At 31.1% G+C, this 18734-nt stretch overlaps 1 protein-coding gene across 2 annotated transcripts in view; it reads left to right on the plus strand.

Moving 5' to 3' along the window:
* Positions 1 to 16526, plus strand: part of LOC124369223 (MAGUK p55 subfamily member 7) — a 52003-nt gene extending 35477 nt beyond the window's left edge. For both annotated transcript variants that reach the window (XM_046827097.1, XM_046827105.1), the window contains 5 exons: positions 4886 to 5203; positions 7305 to 7507; positions 11133 to 11273; positions 12562 to 12743; positions 15050 to 16526. In XM_046827097.1, coding sequence (XP_046683053.1) covers positions 4886 to 5203; positions 7305 to 7507; positions 11133 to 11273; positions 12562 to 12738 — 839 coding nt within the window. In that variant the 3' untranslated portion in view covers positions 12739 to 12743; positions 15050 to 16526. The remainder of the gene's footprint in view (positions 1 to 4885; positions 5204 to 7304; positions 7508 to 11132; positions 11274 to 12561; positions 12744 to 15049) is intronic.
* Positions 16527 to 18734: the final 2208 nt, after the last annotated feature.

Here is an 18734-nt window from a genome sequence, read left to right on the forward strand (position 1 = left end):
ATGTAATCGTAAGAATGCACAACATAATATGCCTCAATTGAGATGTTAGTGTTGACCATAATGTAATCAGTCAAGCCGCATAACAGCTCTAGAGTTAAGTATTGTTTTAAAATATACACATTATCAGCATAAGTGTACTGGTATCTGGAAATGTTTAGGTATGTATAGGTGTTATCTTAAAGTAAAGAAGTAGCGTAAATTAAATTTTGTTTAATGTTATGTATTGGCATAACATTCTTGCTCCTTGATTTTTTTACTTTATAAATATCTAATATTAACAAGAATATCCAAATATAACTTTTAAAAATGTTGTTTATTACAATATTTTCTCTCACATCTCTTGATTAATAATAATTTACTAAAAGTTCAAGTCCAGCAGTCTAAGGGGTAATAATCTCTTTATTTTTGGTGTTGTTGTAATTTTGTATATTATTTGTCTACGTTTTGAAATATAATTTTTTCAACCCATCAAACAGTGTAATAGTATATAAGTAAAATAAACTATTTACGAGGGCTATCCAGAAAGTAACAAATGTTTTTGAATGGTGCGGCAGTGGGCGGGGCTACAGCCACCATCTTGGTGTCAAAACACTCTGGCGTTCAGTATGCATCGAGCAGTCTGTATCTCTTTTACTTTTCTCACAGTGATTAACTAAAATGTGTGCTTCCATTGAAAATCCTACCACTTGTGAAGTGTGTTCAGTGTTAAGGCTTGTGTTGGCAAAAAACCCATATACCAATTTAAATCTATCACCAACAGTGTGAAGTTTATGGAAATGGAATAATAAGTGAAAGCAGAGTAAGGCAGTGGTGTATTGGCTTTAAAAATGGCCACACCAATATTCATCACAATAGTCATAGCGGTCGGCCTAGCCTAGTGACTGGAGCTTTGATGTTGAAAATCAATGACAAATTTCGTAAAAATCGCTGTTTTACAATGACTGAACTCTTGGAACATTTTGCACAAATTTTACGAAGTTTACTTCATGAAATTGTTGTAGGGAAGCTTAGATACCACAAATTTTGTGCCATGTAGGTTCCGGAAGATGACAAAAAACAAAGACTGCTGCATTGTTAACTTTCCTTGATGAATATGACAAACATGGTAATGAACTTCTTGATCACAAATATGGTAATAAACTTCTTGATTGTATCGTTACTGGTGATGAAACATGGGTAAAGCATGTCAATTGTGAAACAAAAATGCAGTATATGGAATGGAGGCACACACATTCTCCAAAAAACAAGGAAATGTCTCCAAACTGTCAGCAAGAAAAATTATGGCGACTGTTTTTTGGGATGCTAAGGGTGTGATTCTGGTTGATTTCTATGAGCAAGGATCAACAATCAACGCAGAGAGGTACTGTAAAACTTTGCAGAAGCTACTGCGAGCGATACAAAACAAGCATAGGGGAAAATTTAGCTCAAAAATGTTGTTTTACCATGATAATGTAGGTCACCATACAGCCAATCGTACACGACAAATCTTGGATGATTTTGATTGGGATGTGTTTGATCATCTGCCTTATAGCCCAGATGTGACATCAAGCGACTATCATCTCTTTCCAGCGATGAAGACATGGCTCGCAACACAGCTCTTTGATAGTGACGCTAAACTTCACACTGGCATTAATCAGTGATTAAGATCTCAGGTGGCAAATTTGTATAAAGCTAGAATCGAAAAACATGTCACGTTATGATAAATGTCTCAATTTCATTTGAACGGGAATTACGTTTAAAAATAGCTTAAGGGTGTAGCTTTTAAACGTATATAATAAAATGTTCCTATTTCAGTTAGTTAATTTATTTTATTCAAAACATCTGTTACTTTCTAGATAGCCCTCGTACATTTTTAGGCTGTTTTCAATATATTGTTAAAAAATGATTACACTATTGTCAATGGTGGGTTTTACTTTTGTGGTATGTTTCATACCTTTTTATATTTGGTAAGGAGTAAAACATTATTTTTATAAATATATATATATATATATATATATATATATATATGTATATATATGTATGTATGTATGTATTGTATTTTGTAACTAAAACAAAATCATCTTACAGCTAATGTTGAGGAAGATTATGTGACATGCATGCTCATGTTGAGCTTTTCCATTTTTTTAATGGTTAACTTAAAAAGTGGCTTACCAATGTAAGGAAAGGGGAAGAGAGAGAGGTAGATTAGTATTCCAACATTAAAAAAAATCCTCCAAGTCTGGATAAGCATTGAAAAAAACACAAAACAAAAAACAATGCTATTTCAAAAAAACACTATATGGACAGTAATATGTATAATGTATAACAAGCAAAGGGTCACTTAATAGCCAAATAACCAGATTACCATCATTAGCTAACACGTGGGATGAAGCATAATGTTGCTCAGAGTTATCACTGCAATTGCACTTTACATCATCACAGGAATTTCAAGAATCCATCGTTTAACAAATATATATTACTTTGGTTAAAAACATGTCCGCCTGGTTTCAAGGCCAAGCTCAATTATGTGAGGTCCCTCCCCACATCCAGTTAATCTTTACCATTGTTTGTTATATTGTATAACACTCCCCATGTTACAAACCATTTCTCTGTGGAAAAACCCTGTTTCTCTGTAGCCCTGGAAGAGGTAAGTACTAAAACTTTATTCTGATTCAATTGTATTTTGCATTCATTTTGGACCCTTTCTTGCTCTTACATTACTGTAATTGATGAAGTTCAACTGAAGTAATGTATTTATTGTCTATAAACTGTAATAACCATTTTATATAATGAAATTGTAAAAATAGTAGTGGAAGTGTGCACTATGTTTCAAATTTGCTGTGCACAACATAGATATTGGAAACAATAAGAGATAAAGAGCTATGTTTAAATGAGGACAGTAGTACATAATATTTAAGTAGTATCAACATTTTTATGTAAATAAGTTCAAAAATAGTTACACCATATCTTTATAACACATTGCACTAAAACAAACTGTATTGGAAAAAAATTTAAAGATGTTATGATGCTTTTATTAGTAACTCATACCACAAGTTGTTTGTGTGATATCCGCATAGAGTTTTTTCTGGTTAAGAAAATGATAAAAAAATTATTTGTGGTAAACATACAAAAGTTCAGAGTTTTGAATTTTAAGTGTGATGATCATTTCTACTTGCTTTACAAGAAATGTGTTGTGATTACAAAAATGCCACACATAACAACATTGCGGTTGAAATTTGTATTGAAGAACATAGAATTACTTCCCATGTAATTTTCAAAAGAAATGGTTATCTTCAGTTTATATACTTTTTTAATTCTATCAAATATAAAATATGAATAAATTATAAAATCTTTTGCTAATTGCCCATGGACTGTAAAGATAGAAATATCGTGTTATAATTAAATAACTAATTATATTAGATGAGCATTAACAAAACCTATCAGTGAAAAATTTTAATTTCTGTCTGTCTGTCCACATGGTATATTGAAATCAACTCTCCTATAGATTTGAAATTTTGCATAAAGCTTCATTTCTATGTAGGCAACATAAGTTCGATGATGATGAATGTTACTACATAGGTTTTGGCTGTCAATGAACATTTTTATATGGTTCATAGGAGTAACCATGATGGCAAAAAGATCATTGCTGAATAGATACATTTGTAAATAAACTGAGTACAATCACCAGACTTTTTTTAACACATTGAGTACAACGTCTCATACTATTTGACACTATCTAGGTGTCCTCACAGTCAACACAAGGCTCTGGCACTGTAATGGTTGACATGTCACATAGTAAGACATGTAGTTATAATTTGAAATTTTGCATGGAGCCTCAGTAAAGCCTGTTATGCAACACATGATGTGGCGTACTCGTACCTTTTGTAACTAAGCTCCAAATTCATTATCTTCTATTTTATAAGTTTTCTAAATGTACTCGTAGTCATGTCTGTTCATTAACTATTTAAACAGTTATATAATTTATTTTTTATACATGACAGTTAAGCAGTAAAGTTTGGATATTGTTTTTACCTCCCACCATCAGTACAGTAGGGAAGGGTGGTATAAAGTGGACTTGGTGACTTGTTTTGTAATGCTAATCATGGAATCACCGGATTGTAAGGTAAACAATAACTTTTATTGATCTTACTGCACAACAAAGTAGTGATGCTATATATTAAATATAGTATTGTATAATTACTTAATAAACACAATTTACTTAGCTGAACATTAGCAAAACCTGTTACTCAACGGGCTGGAAAAATGTCATTTGTACCTGTCTATTTGTCTGTCTGTCCGCACAATATCTTGACAACAAAGTGACATTTAGACTTTAAATTTTGAGTGAAGCTTAATTTGTATATTGGGAAATTATGCATTTCACTCCATAGAATTTAGTTTAGCGTTAGCGAAAATCCATTGGTCTTATGGGTAATCATGATGGAGATCAGAATATAGCAGAATAAATAAAATTTCAAACAAACCGAGTACAATCATATGAAATTTTAACATGTGACTGACATACTAACTAACTAGTAATATGTCACACTGTTCATTTATCTGTCAGCGGGACATCTTGAAAATTAAATGAACTATAGACTTGAAATTTTGCAAGCAACATCAGCGTAGTCTGTTATGCATCAATTGGCGTGGTGTACTTGTAAGCCAGCACACTTAATACATTTTTTCACAATTAAATTGTTTGGAAGTACTAGAAAAAATAAAGCTTGTGAAGATTAGTTTTATTTCATGGTAACTACATAGAATACACGCATCTCATAAAGGCTTGCAGAAAGAAACTGCAGTATTTGTATTCAGCTTGTTTATAATTAATCATAAAAGCTCATATTCACTACATCTATTTTTCTATTTGACATCTGAGGCTGAAGTGTGGCATGTGTTTCAGACGTGGAGTTGAGTGGAGGGGTGGGGGGTTGTGTGAGTGTGTGCTACCCCGGTATACCTCCCCCCACCGTGTGCTCTGTGTCCCCACCCCACCTGCCCCCGTGCCAGAGCCGCACTAAAAAGATTCTATATTCGGCAGCGGAGAGAGAGGACTTTGACCGAGAGGAGGTGCCTACATACGAGGAGGTGGCAAAGCTCTACCCCCGGCCTGGGCTCGCGCGTCCCATTGTGCTGATCGGGGCGCCGGGTGTTGGCCGCAACGAGCTGCGCCGTCGCCTCATTGCTACTGATACAGAGAAGTTCCGCACCCCTATACCTTGTGAGTTGTGTGTGCACTCTTGAAAATTGTCTTGTTATTAGAGTCAAATTATACAAATTTTTTACCAAGTACTTTCCTTAGTCTAACCATTTTAATGAACATGAAAAGTTCAGTCATCACAAATATAATTTGGTCTCATCACCCTTCACCAAATATACTAAGATTTACTGTTTTTCTTCAATTCTAATTATTGATAGGTCTATATTATTAATACACTTTAAAAATTGTAATAATTACAGCAAATTAGTTTTGTAAGATTTTATAATTGCATTTTTATACTTACAGGTTCCTTTCTTTGGTCAAGGATTCTACCCATGCTCGTTTTGTGAGATTTAAAAATTGTGTTCTGACTTCCTTCTCCTTTCCCTTGATTCTACTTATGCTTGTTTTGATTGAAGAAATCCTCACTTTGTTTGCATTTTTATTTACAAAACAATTTCTCAAATACATAGTTATACTACAATGTTAGTAAATATAATTAGAATTAGAAAAAATAACCATAGATGCTGCCCAGAAGATTGTTCAGATAAAGTTGGTCATAGATTTTTCCAATTCCTTTTATGTTTATGTCTCTGGAAACCGTTTACTCTACCAGATTTCAGGATACTGATAATATATTTTATGTTTTACGATTTGTTCTTTCTTTTTTTTTAAGATGAGCCAATTTCTTCAGTTTTATTCTGGATTTTATCAGATTGAAAATGGGAAGTGTCATTAGTATACTTAATGATAAAAATTACTAAAGTTATTCATATTAATTAGCTTTTGTTAAGAATTAAATTCTGAACCAAAATCCAATGCCTTAATCTGTCCAACCATCAAAGTTTCCAAGTTACCAGTAAAGTTATAGTTCTGATCAATAAATGCAATATCATGTATATCACCCTAAGCGCAAAGCATAAATTGTGTTCAATCTTCTATTTTCTGCAGTTCTGATGGTCATGTTGTTGCTGGAGAAATTAATTTGACTGGTTTGGACAACCCTAACAGTAATTTTTCCAAGCAGTGGAGACAAATCCAAATTCTGTGGTCAGATTTGACTCGATTCTTTAAAATTGGAACTATTGTGACAACGTGACTGTTGCAACGAATCATAGGGGTGGGTCTTTTCAAATGGAACGGATTCTGTACTGGTCGGTATAGGTGATGGAACGATATAACTGCGACACTTTATGTTGTAACGGGTCCAGGGATGTTATATTTATTATTCTCATATATTTTTTCTGTTTATGGTGTTATCAACATTTAATTTTGATCTTGATCAAACGAAATTACTATTTTTATTATACCAGTTTGTGATACTGAACCCAAACAAAACTAATTAAATGTTGTAATAAAAATATTTAAATTTCACATGTGTTTTTATAATTAATTGTTAGAATTTCAACCACTGATATTAATTGGTCTTTTAACTTAACCATGTTGCAATTAAACAAATTCGATACATGCAATGCGACAAAACATACCAAAATGAATTGGCATTTTGTTATCAAAATCCGTATGTATGAACGTTGTATATCTGGCCCAGAACCCTCTTCAATTACATGATCACATTCACAGCATGTTAACCACTCCGATCAGGATCTCCTTTATATTAATAACTAGCTCCTCACAAGTCTCAACAGCACTTGTCCAGATTAAAGTTCTTGTGCTGATGCTGACTGCTTGTGTGAAGATTCCACTTTTACTCAGCAAACTAGAGATTATCAGCATAAGAATTTATAAGCTGGCTTTCAGTTTAAAGCCATATCAATTTGAAGTACTATCCTTAAAACAGTATCCACAAATAAATATGTATATCAATGATGTAAAACGACATTTGTTATATTTTTTGTTTAGATTTCTATTTTGTGTATATATTAACAAGACTCTTTTAAAACAAGTTAGTAGTTTGTGATCAGAAAATAATTGTGACACCCAAAAATAGACAGTCAACAAGAATTGAAATGGCCACCACTACTATGGTCAACATTTATAATGGCTTTTAGTTGATAAAATAACTCTTAGAAGATTTTCATTCCTTGACTAACTAAAGTACAGTTCAGACTATGTTAGTCTTAATTAATTTTACATCTTATTATTGAATGTGTCATTCCTACAGATACATCTCGCCCACCGAGAGCTGGAGAAGTAAACGGCAAGGAATACTATTTTGTCACTCGTGACAAGCTGGAGGATGATATCAATGCTGGAAAACTACTGGAGTATGGGGAGTACAAGGGCAACTTGTATGGTACGTCTTCCGAGAGTGTTCAATCCATCGTCAACGCTGGCTACGTCTGCCTGCTTAACCCCCATTACCAGGTACTCTCATTGGATATCAAACTGAGACTTATGGTACTCTGATTTCAGTTTTAACCATTTGAATTTTTCTGAGTTTATTATGTTTAATGAATAAAAAAATCTTTTGTTTTGTTTTTGTTGATAATTTTATTTTTGAACATATGAAATTATATTTGTAAAAATGTTCCACCATATAAATTATATTTGTATGTTTGTACTCTATGTAAGCTTTGAGTGTAACCAATGAACAGATCGATATTGACCAAATGATTGATTGAGATAATAGTTGATGAATACAAAGATGCATTTTTCATTTTCTGGAACTTTTGCAAAAAAATGTTATCAGAAAATTAATAAAAAATATACAACTCAAATCGGTTTTTAAAATGTTTTCTTAGGCTGGGCGGCCATGTTTGGGAATCATTTTATGTAATTAGATTGAATGTAAGAGGGTAGACCTGATACAGCTAAAAATATTTACTGTGATAGTCCCATATTAACATAGACGATGCATAAAAAATGGGCCAGTGTGTTCAAAGTCATCTAAAAAGTAACATACAAATTTATTAATTTTTCCAATTACTCAGGGAAAAATTTATTCTACAGTTAAATTTATGCGAACATGTCACCCGTGCCAATAATCCTGAATCACTCCAAGGAATTATTTTTTGCTCTCTTCTTGTTTGTGACCTGTCCACTTTAGGCAATTACACTTGCCCCTAATTTTCTGTTATATTCATCACATTCAGCAATCCCACTCAAAATGTTTAGTCTCAAAATAGTCTTGAGTTAGGGTCCCCACCCGACCGTGAATAAGCCTTGAATTTCGTTCACAGTGAAAAAAAAACCTTAAATAAGCTTTGAATTTAATGTATAAACTGTGAAAATCCCTATAGCTTACGATTACATCAACGAGTTAATGCCAATATTATCGTAAGGCCTAGTTCACTTGTAAACGAGAATCACACAATTCTCTTCGCAATCGGTCTTGGCGCAATTTATTAGTGTACCAGATTAAATGGAGCGGTTTATTTGAGCGAGCGCAAGTTGTCCAACCGCTGCGTGCAGGACCGATGATCATAAACAACCGTCACTACTACTATATCGCAGCCAATATCGGCCTGTCGCAGTCCCAGAGACATGGTAGTGTTTTGGGGGGGGAATTGAACGGTTCACACTGGCTACCAGTTGTCGCAGTGATCGCCTAACCTCGTGGGCATATCAATCTTTCTCAAAATATGGATTCGATTGGAAAATAGTCCATAAATGCTCAGTTATGTATAAACATTAGCCTACTATGATGTAAATATTTTATTGTTTTTTATTTGCAATATTTCATACGATGTCTGTGGACTAGCAACTAAATCTATTTATTTATTTAAAAATCAAATTATTTTTGTTTTTTTTTGTCACTTAAAATCTGATAGATCACCTTAGAAAAATATACCCATATTTATGAATTATATTGTTTATCTGACAATTTATTATCGTTATTTACTTCACAATTATAGTACTTTATAAGTAGATTTTATCACCATTGCTAGTAGTTTTGCATGGCAAGAAAAGTGCATTGGCTATTTTACTAAGGGGGGCATGTCAAAATTACACCTAAATCTGGGTAAAAGTTTGTCATAAAATGTTTTATGTTTGCTGTTAAAAAGAATACTACAGAAATATAAACTTCTTGCTTTATTATAGCTTAACATATACATAAGTAAATTAATAAAAAATCTAATTACGTTTTTAATTGACTAAAAGAGTAAATTAATTTCTCCTACATTTAATTTGATTCATAATCCGATTTAAATAGTGTGTACAAAAAATTTGTAATAATAATTGTTATTGATATTAAAATACTTATTTGGGACGTAAGAAAGAAAATAATGTATAGCCTACATGAATAATCAGCCATCATCAACTATGAGCCCTACCTTTTTGGTTTTTATAAATATTTGTTGTTTTAACATTCACTATTATACATTTTTATCAAAACTTTAGTGGGATTACGAGTCTACTTAACTGCAGGAATAATTAATATACTATTTTCATTTTTATAAACATGTCAAATTTTTTAGTAGTTTTCTGAAGAAACACTAAAATGAATTTAGTATTGCGTTACGAGTTATGATATCTATCATTTTATGCTTACATAAAATTAATATAAAAACGAATAATTGTCATGTCCAAGATGGTTGAATTGTTCACAATTTATTCAACAAACAGTTCTAATACGAACACACCGGCATTCATATTACATCTGTCGCTATCGGCGATTGACTGGCAGACTCTCTGAATCCTTCTAATGGTCCCACATATCTATTATGTCACCTCTGTCGGTTGTGGTCCTGTAGTGGTGGGCGGTTGTTTGCGATTGTTGCACCTGCACGTTGCGATTGACCAGCTCACATTCGCTTGTGTGACCATTGTATATTGTGATTGAATACATTACTTAGGCAGGTTTCACATGGGCTACGAAACATTGAACTCAGTTTTTTGCTGACGAAATCAACTAATTCAACTTAATCACACCTTCATACAGACTACTACTCTTTAATGACATATGAATATTACCAGATGCCATGGTTAATGTGATTCTGATGGTACAGTCATATTATATTTTGTGCGTGTCATGGGTTATATTTGAAAATTATCTCAAATTATCAAAAGGAATAAAACATCAACACATATCACCAACAGAAAACAGTGAACAGCATTTACGATTCTCAACCTGTGTCACAAGCTTCTCACACAGTGTTTTAACAAACATTTATGTAATTTCACAGCCAGTAATAAATATACATTCTTTGCCTGTTCTTTTTTGTTTGTTCTGGTTGAAACAACTTTTATAAAGTTGATAACTAGATTGACAAGTTAGAACAATAACTGTATACAATAATAAAGCCTTATTATTGTAAAAATAGCTGATAAAACAGTGACGTTCAAATGGAAGTTAAAAACAGTGATGTCAGTGGAGTGGCGCTGTCCGAGTAGGAAGGCTTAAACAGAATTATTCATTCTCTTTGAAAATTCTTGTTAAGAGTTTATGAAAGATTACATTTTAATATTGGCAAAATATAGTTGGAAGTAAAATACATTGAAATTATTAAAAAAAATGCCAAGTGTATGATTTTATTGAATTTGACTGTCAATCTGATTCATTCTTTATCACCAGATAATCTTTTTGGTTCTTACAACAATTTTTAGTCCAGTTATTGTTATGAAATTTCTATCAATAAAAAATAATCAAAATGCTTAAACCTCATGTGCATAAAAATTACCTTTTAAAAATGTAGTTATTATAAATGAAATGCAATTTCAAAAATAGGTACTGTAAAAAACATGTCCTAGTATAATATATGCTTTCTAGAATTCTGGAGTATTATGATAATAGTACTATGTATCTAGTTTGTGAAGGGATATTATTTATTCTATATTTGAGGACAATTATTTAGTATTAGAAACTTTTCAAGATGATTAAATATCTTGTAATCTTTAAGAAGTTTAGTTTAATTTATATTAAGAAGCTTTATAAAAAATTTCCTGTAGTTATTTTAAAGAAATGTTCCTATGAGTGAATTATTATAAATACTTATACTGTCTAAAAGTTGTTAGCTAATATATTATTAATATTTTTGATTTTTTTCAGGCGCTGAGAATGTTGCGAACACCTCAACTAAAACCCTTTATTATTTTTATAAAACCACCTGCATTTGAGTTTCTTAAAGAGACACGTAACTCGGCTCATGCGAGATCCACTTTTGATGAAAACAATTCCCGTGGTTTTACGGTAAGTATTAAAAATATTATATTATATTATATTTTCTTGGGTTTATAATTTTGGAGACCAGCTCTGTATGTATATATGCCCTAAAGACTACATTGGAGAAACGTCTACGTCACTTAGGCTGAGGATGAACAATCATCGAGCTAATGTTCGACATCAAAATTTACATAGACGTATCTACACACGCTGTCCAACACAATAAAACCTTTGAAAATTGTTTCTCTCTAATTGGCATCAAAAAGTTTCAAAATTATGACAATAAAGAATACACAAAATTATTACTAAGAAGATATGAACAAGCAAACATAATGGCTCTTCAATCAAAATCACCAGTTGGATTAAATTTGAGACACAGTTAATTTAAATTTATTATTCAAACATTTTATCTATCTCTGTGTTTAGGAAAGGTTACATGTTTAATTTACTTGTTTTGATACCATGTGTTTTTGTTGTTTGCAATGTTTTTATAACCTTCTTTCTTATATGTGTTTATATTTTATTTTATACATGCTTTTGATAATGTTACTGAAAAGTAACGAAATATTAAGCATTTCGATTTGAAGAAACGAGTTTTGTTTTCTTTTATACCTATATACATATATGTATATAATTACAGATAAGACTTAATTATTAAATTTTAATAATACATTGGTACAGTTTCAAGTTTTAGGCTGTGACATTGGTCTATAAATGTACAATGACTATAATTTTAACCTGTCTATGAATTTAAAGGGATAATAACCATAATATTTGAAATTGTCGCATAACTTTAGAAACAAAACTTGAAATATTTCAAATATGCTTTAATATAAAAGCTTTTAAGCGCTGTTCAAAAAAGGACTTGTCTTGTAAAATTTTGATGATTATTGACAAATTTTTGCTATATAGACATTTCTTGCATCAAAAATTATTAATATCTTATTCCCATCTTGGAATTCCCCCCATATGGTTGATGACAGTTGGTCACACCAAGCTGCTTAAAGAAATTTAACAAAAATAGTGGTTTTATTATATTTGAGATGAGTGTTATTATATTTTATCATTAAAAATATAGCAACCAGGATATTTGTGATCACAGGATGAAGAGTTTGGTGAGAAAATACACAGCAGTAAATGTATCTAGTTTACGTATGCACACTTTTTGACGAGACAATCATCAATGCAGACCTGTCAACAGCGTTTGAGCGGCTAGTAGTAGCAGTCAGTAGAGTGGAGAGTGAGCCTCTGTGGGTGCCTGCGTCATGGGTCCAATGATCCAGGTTAGATATTGTAATGATATTTGTGATCGCAGGACGAAGAGTTTGGTGAGATAATACACAGCAGTGAACGTATCGAGTTCATGTATGGACACTTGTTTGACGAGACAATCATCAATGCAGACCTGTCAACAGCGTTTGAGTGGCTAGTAGTAGCAGTCAGAAGAGTGGAGAGTGAGCCTCTGTGGGTGCCTGCGTCATGGGTCCAGTGATCCAGGTTAGATATTGTAATGATATTTGTGATCGCAGGACGAAGAGTTTGGTGAGATAATACACAGCAGTGAACGTATCGAGTTCATGTATGGACACTTGTTTGACGAGACAATCATCAATGCAGACCTGTCAGCAGCGTTTGAGCGGCTAGTAGTAGCAGTCAGTAGAGTGGAGAGTGAGCCTCTGTGGGTGCCTGCGTCATGGGTCCAGTGATCCAGGTTAGATATTCTAATGATATTATTTGTAAAAAAATCAAATTCTTATAAATTCATAAATGGTGTGAATTTAATCTCGAGAACTCTGTCTGAAGCACCATTGCCCTGTAACAGTTTTCTACATAATTCTGTTTTTGGGGAATGTAATGTTGAAACCAAATCCTTTAGTAATAATATTGGTAATAAGTGTGATGTTTGATATTGAGTTGTTCTTTAAACCATAATATTTCCGAGAAATGCTCGCAAAAAAGCCATTTATTTATATTTATGGAACATAAATCATTATCAGTATGCTGTACTTCACATGACATATTGGCATTTTTATTTATTTATTGAACATAAATTATTATCGATATGGCATACTTCACATGACAAAAACTAATTATGGCAAGATGAATCACAATGAAAACAGTATGGTTTATGACGTTAATACATGTGGTGATGCACTAACATAAACGTATAATAATATAAACTTCAAAGCAAAAAATATTTATAAAACCACATTATTTATTTCCTTTGATTGTTTATTTATGGGTTTTGATAAACATTTTATTGAAATGTGTCATGTAATAAATGTAAACAAATTTTTTTTGTAACTGGATATATCACAATTTGCTGTACTCACTAGAACTACAAATTTCAAATATATCTGAATTTTGTCTGCCACCAAAGTTTTATCATTAACCCTATGAGTGCCACGGGTATTTTCCGAAGGCATATGCATAAAGTGCCACGCTGTTTTTCGCATATTTGTAAGCTTTTGGGGAAAAAGCTGTTGTAAAATGACTACCAAACAGATTTCCATCATTTTGATGTTGTTTTTTTTCTTATTAAATGCAGAATATGATACATATTGTTAAAAATCAAATTTGATTTATAAAAGTATAAAAATTTCATTATTTATAAAAAATGTTTTTTACTTTTGTATAAAAAGTTAAGTTTCAACCTAATTTGAGTGTAAACGGTATTTTTAAGATTTTTTTTCTTTATACCATGATAAAGGCCATATGATTCTAAATAAGATATCTGTGTAATATCTTATTCTAGAATTTTTAAAACATGGCATTATATGTATTAACAAAATGTACCGACATTTTATAAACTGTACTTTATTTGTCAGAGTTTAGAAATTACTTAGTAATGATATAGTTTTCCCAATCAATCTAATAAAACATCAATATAAAACAAATAAATATGATTAGTAAATGTAGAAACAAATACTTGTTAACATATTTACATAAAAGTTTACATTTACTACATAATAAACCTAAAAATATTTACACTGAAAATTCACGTTTTTTGCTTGGACACAACTCAAATCACTACATTACTTTTGTAACGAAATACAGTAAAATACTGTATAAGTTACTATTTCATTTTGTATTTACTCAAATGCTTGTTTATTGGCACATAAACAACAAGAAAGGCCGTTACGCAACATGGTACTCGTCCGCTACGTCGCGTGACTGGAAGACAGAATTACCGCACAGGTACATCGGTATTATCACAGCCCACTATTTTTGGACGAGTTTTCCTTATCAGAGATCAAAATAAACTTCATTATACGTTCCTTCTTCCATAATGAATCGAAAAATACTTGATGAGTCATACTTCCTATCTCCAAATAGACACACGAATGACCTGACTTTTTCGAATAATGAAACGTTGTTCTTATAGTTTTTGATGTTATTGATTGTCGTAATAACTTTTAAATTCCAAAATAGGTTAAGTAAAGTCAGTTGTTTTTAATACTGTAATTTGTTTTGTCCCCGATACGGAAAACTCGTCCAAAAATAGTGGCTTCTTGATAAGTACCAGAACAACACAAGTTTCACAGATAAAATAGTAGATAAACAACATAAAACTCGTATTTATTGATAGTTTGTAATCTATTGAATACAGCTGTCTGGTTATATGGCCAAAATAATCTTGTACTATATAAAATATTATCGAAATACGAAACGTCAAAATTGGCGACGCTGGCACTTTATGCACTTTTCGTACCGTCAAAATTAGCGACGCTGTGGCACTCAAAGGGTTAATAGTTTGTATGTTTGTGACATTTTTTTAGTACTAATAGTTTGTTATCTTTCAGAGCGTCAAGTTGTGTCGACCAGCCGAGAGTTCCCCACTGCCATCTCATCACATCTTCTCATTTGTTGTTAGCTCTTTGTTTAATCTACATTTTCATGTTTGTTAACGTTGCGTTGTTAATTGTTCATAGAACCTACCAAAGAGTAGATTACGTTGAGTTGTTTGTTTATAGCCTTCTATCAGTGGATTGTGTGAACTAACGTTGCGTGTGTATTGCCTCGAGACACAATCGGACCCTTAGACCCTGTGATATAGCGTCTCTTCAGTAGCGTAGAGACTGTCAATATTTCTGTGATGCTCTCAGAACAGCTCGTTCTTACAAATGTTTTCTTTTACGTCAAATCCGCTTCATCCTAAATATTCTAGTGGTAGGCTTGAAAAGTTACAGTTTTTATAAAAATCGTTGCAAATTGTCAACCATCTTTAGACTAAACTGATCATTCAGTATTCCTAGTGCTTTCCTACAGCAGTTTCTGCCACCACTGCAGTCTTGGACAGTGTTGATTTTCAAATGCTTGAAACTGACTAAAATGTCGCTAAATTTATCTCCTGTAGCATTAATAAACTATATATTTTTATATAGATCATTAATAGAATTAAAATTTTATTTACTAACACAAATTGAAACATACATAGATTTATGAGTTTATGTACATTTTAGATCACAGTGTACTGAAGTAGATCAAAAGTAATATAGTAGTAAGAAATTTCTAAATACAAATTCAAAATTATTGCTTTATGTGAAGTTTGGATGAGATTTTATTATATTTTGTTAAGTAATTTCATCAATTTTTACATGTTATATGTATACTTGAATTTGCCAAATATATAATAAATGGTTAGGCAGCAGATAATAATATACAAATAAATATTTAATAAAAACAGATCTAAATTTTGTTGTCAGTATAGGAATAGTGTGTGCTTGGGTCCGAGAAAGTGAAATAACCATTTCCCTCTCATTTAGTAATGGTTTTATCTAAAAAATAAACATGTTGTGCTCTCTATTTCGCTTTATTTTTATTATTATAATTATTTTAAGTTTTACTTTATATTTATTTATTTATTTTAATGTAGTATCTTTACCAATGATTGTATGTACAAATAATCTGATGCTCATTTTTTTAGTTTAGTTTATGCTGACAATGTGCAAATATTTTTATTGGATCCCAGTATTATTGTAGCTTTCAATCAAATTAAGAGCTACTAGTCTTCCAAGTGCATTGCCATCACCTGTTTTATTAACTAAGAGTTATTTAAGTATTTTAACCTTATTGTTCAGTTCAAAAATACTCTTGAGTCTAGTCTTATTATTTTTGTATTTAAGTTGAATTCTGATGCTCTTTATAGTTTTAAGCTGTTTTTGTTGTATTTAAGGGAGAAATTATGAGAAATTGTGCTACTTAATATATATTTTTCAGATTAGATAATATTTTGTGTGCATTGTTTAACAGTAAATGTTATTTTAATTTCTGTTGAGAGCTTGGTGTCTTGGACTTGCTACAGAAACATTTACTCCTCTCATTATCTTTACTTGGAGCGCTCTTTTTAATTTCATTTCCTTCAGTAAATCTGAAAAATGATTATATATAATTGAAAATATCATGTGCTGTGATTAAAGTGCTGAGGAACTATGGAGAATTCATGGACCTTCATGTACTTTCTGGAAATCTTGAAGCTTACTTGTTTAGAGATAAATTATTACAACATCATGCTTTTTATCATGTAATTTTAAAGTGAATTTGATTTAGATCATATATGCTTTGATATTTTATAAAACAATGTGCAGTTGGAATAGTTTATATTGAAGAGCTGATCGATCTCTGAACGTAAGCTACAGTGCTTCCAGCAGTGATTTATCTTTAGTGTTTTATCTTATAATGTTGTACATCAAAGAAAAACAAAGTGTTGGTAAAACATGTACCATTCAAATTTATTTATAAAAGAATGTTTAATTCATTTTAATAGTTTTTAACTGTATTATCTTCATTTTGTTTTTGTTGTGGACTGGTGAACATTGTGTATTGAATGATAAAACTGAATTTTCTGCCTCATCACCCCTGTGTTTGTTTACAACTTGTGCACTGAAGTAATTATGTATCCAAATATACTTAGTGTTTTCCTCTAGTATTTTTGAAGTTAGGTTGTTATTTATCAGTTTTCAGCCAGTTTAGCAATAAAACGTGTCAATCTTTATCGTTTCATTACGTAAAAATTTTCCAGAACAAATTCTTTTCCTAAATATAAAAATATCAAATTCTAATAAGATCTATAACATTACTAAACTTTCACCAGCAATAAATACCTTTAAATTTAAATGCATTTAGTGAGTCTTATATGTAAATTTTATTTGGTCTAATTAAAAAAATATATAGAAGAAAAGTGAAAAAATATAAATTTAATCTAGTAACAATTGAAATGAAATTGGAAGAATTTGGTGAAATTATATTTTTAAAATACTTTATAATGTTAAAATTTGTTTATCAAATGAATATAATAAAATAAATCTAGTCATAAAATATTATAAATTTATATAGATCTAATGATTTTGATGAACAAATTTTGTCTGTATATAATGGAATACATTTGACATAAAATATATATTTAAGTGTATAAATATTCTTCTTATAAAAACCACCTTCGGCTTTATGTATTACTTTTTATGTTTCCAACTTCTTCACACACTTTTTTCAAGCTTTGTCTGTGTATGAGCATTTCTGGTTCAAGTGAATTACATTTCCAACATCGATGTAGAGTTTGCCTTGTTACCACGATCAAGAAAATCTATCAAAAGTGTATGTTTATTACCATTGTACATGTACATGTACTTTATTATAAAGTGGCCTAACACTCAAGCTTTAAATTCAACCAGAAATTTATATTAAAGACAAATATACATCATAACTTAGCATCTTTAAATAGTGTTTGGCTATTTAATATACGTAACTGTCTCGTAATTGCAGTGTATAATGTGCAAGCGCTTTGTAAACTTTCATCTTTTACAGTGCCGCCTGGTGGCGAGTTACATCAATGGGCATAGCATATAAACCTTCTCCAAGGAAAAATACATATGCATACAAAATTTTAAATTGATCGGTTAAATATTTCCTGAGCCTATCAATGTCATATATACAAACATCCTCTTGTGTGTGTGGTTTTGCATTGGTTATAATTGCAAAACCAATGATATATTTAATGTGTAATATTTATCAAATCCAGTGAAGTTTAGATATTATTGTTTACATGCTCGTCATTCCATTTCCAACTTTATTTAAGCCTCAAATATCAGTAAAAATGAGAGGGTGTCAACATTGTTTTATAAAATTATTCTATAAATAATATTATAATAGTAGGGAATTGCTTTATGATAAAATATTGTTCTTAAAAATTACCAATTCAGCACTAATTTCATCCTTGACAGTAAAAAAAATTAAACTGTATTTAGTTAGATCAAAGAAATATTATACAAATGAATAAATAAATTATTCATTAATTTGTAGTTTTTGACAGAGAGGTTTAATCCCATAGCAGAGCATGTCATTAAAATCCCATATGATTTATCTGAAACTGATCATTTATGTTTTTATTCATTACATTGTATATTTGTGTGCAGATTGACAGTAAAGCCACAAATAATACTGGACTAAAGAGTAATAAATTAATTTCTATTATGCAAATTAAATTTCTAT

Source organism: Homalodisca vitripennis, chromosome 1, assembly GCF_021130785.1.
Source record: "Homalodisca vitripennis isolate AUS2020 chromosome 1, UT_GWSS_2.1, whole genome shotgun sequence".
Classification (NCBI taxonomy): Eukaryota; Metazoa; Arthropoda; class Insecta; order Hemiptera; family Cicadellidae; genus Homalodisca; species Homalodisca vitripennis.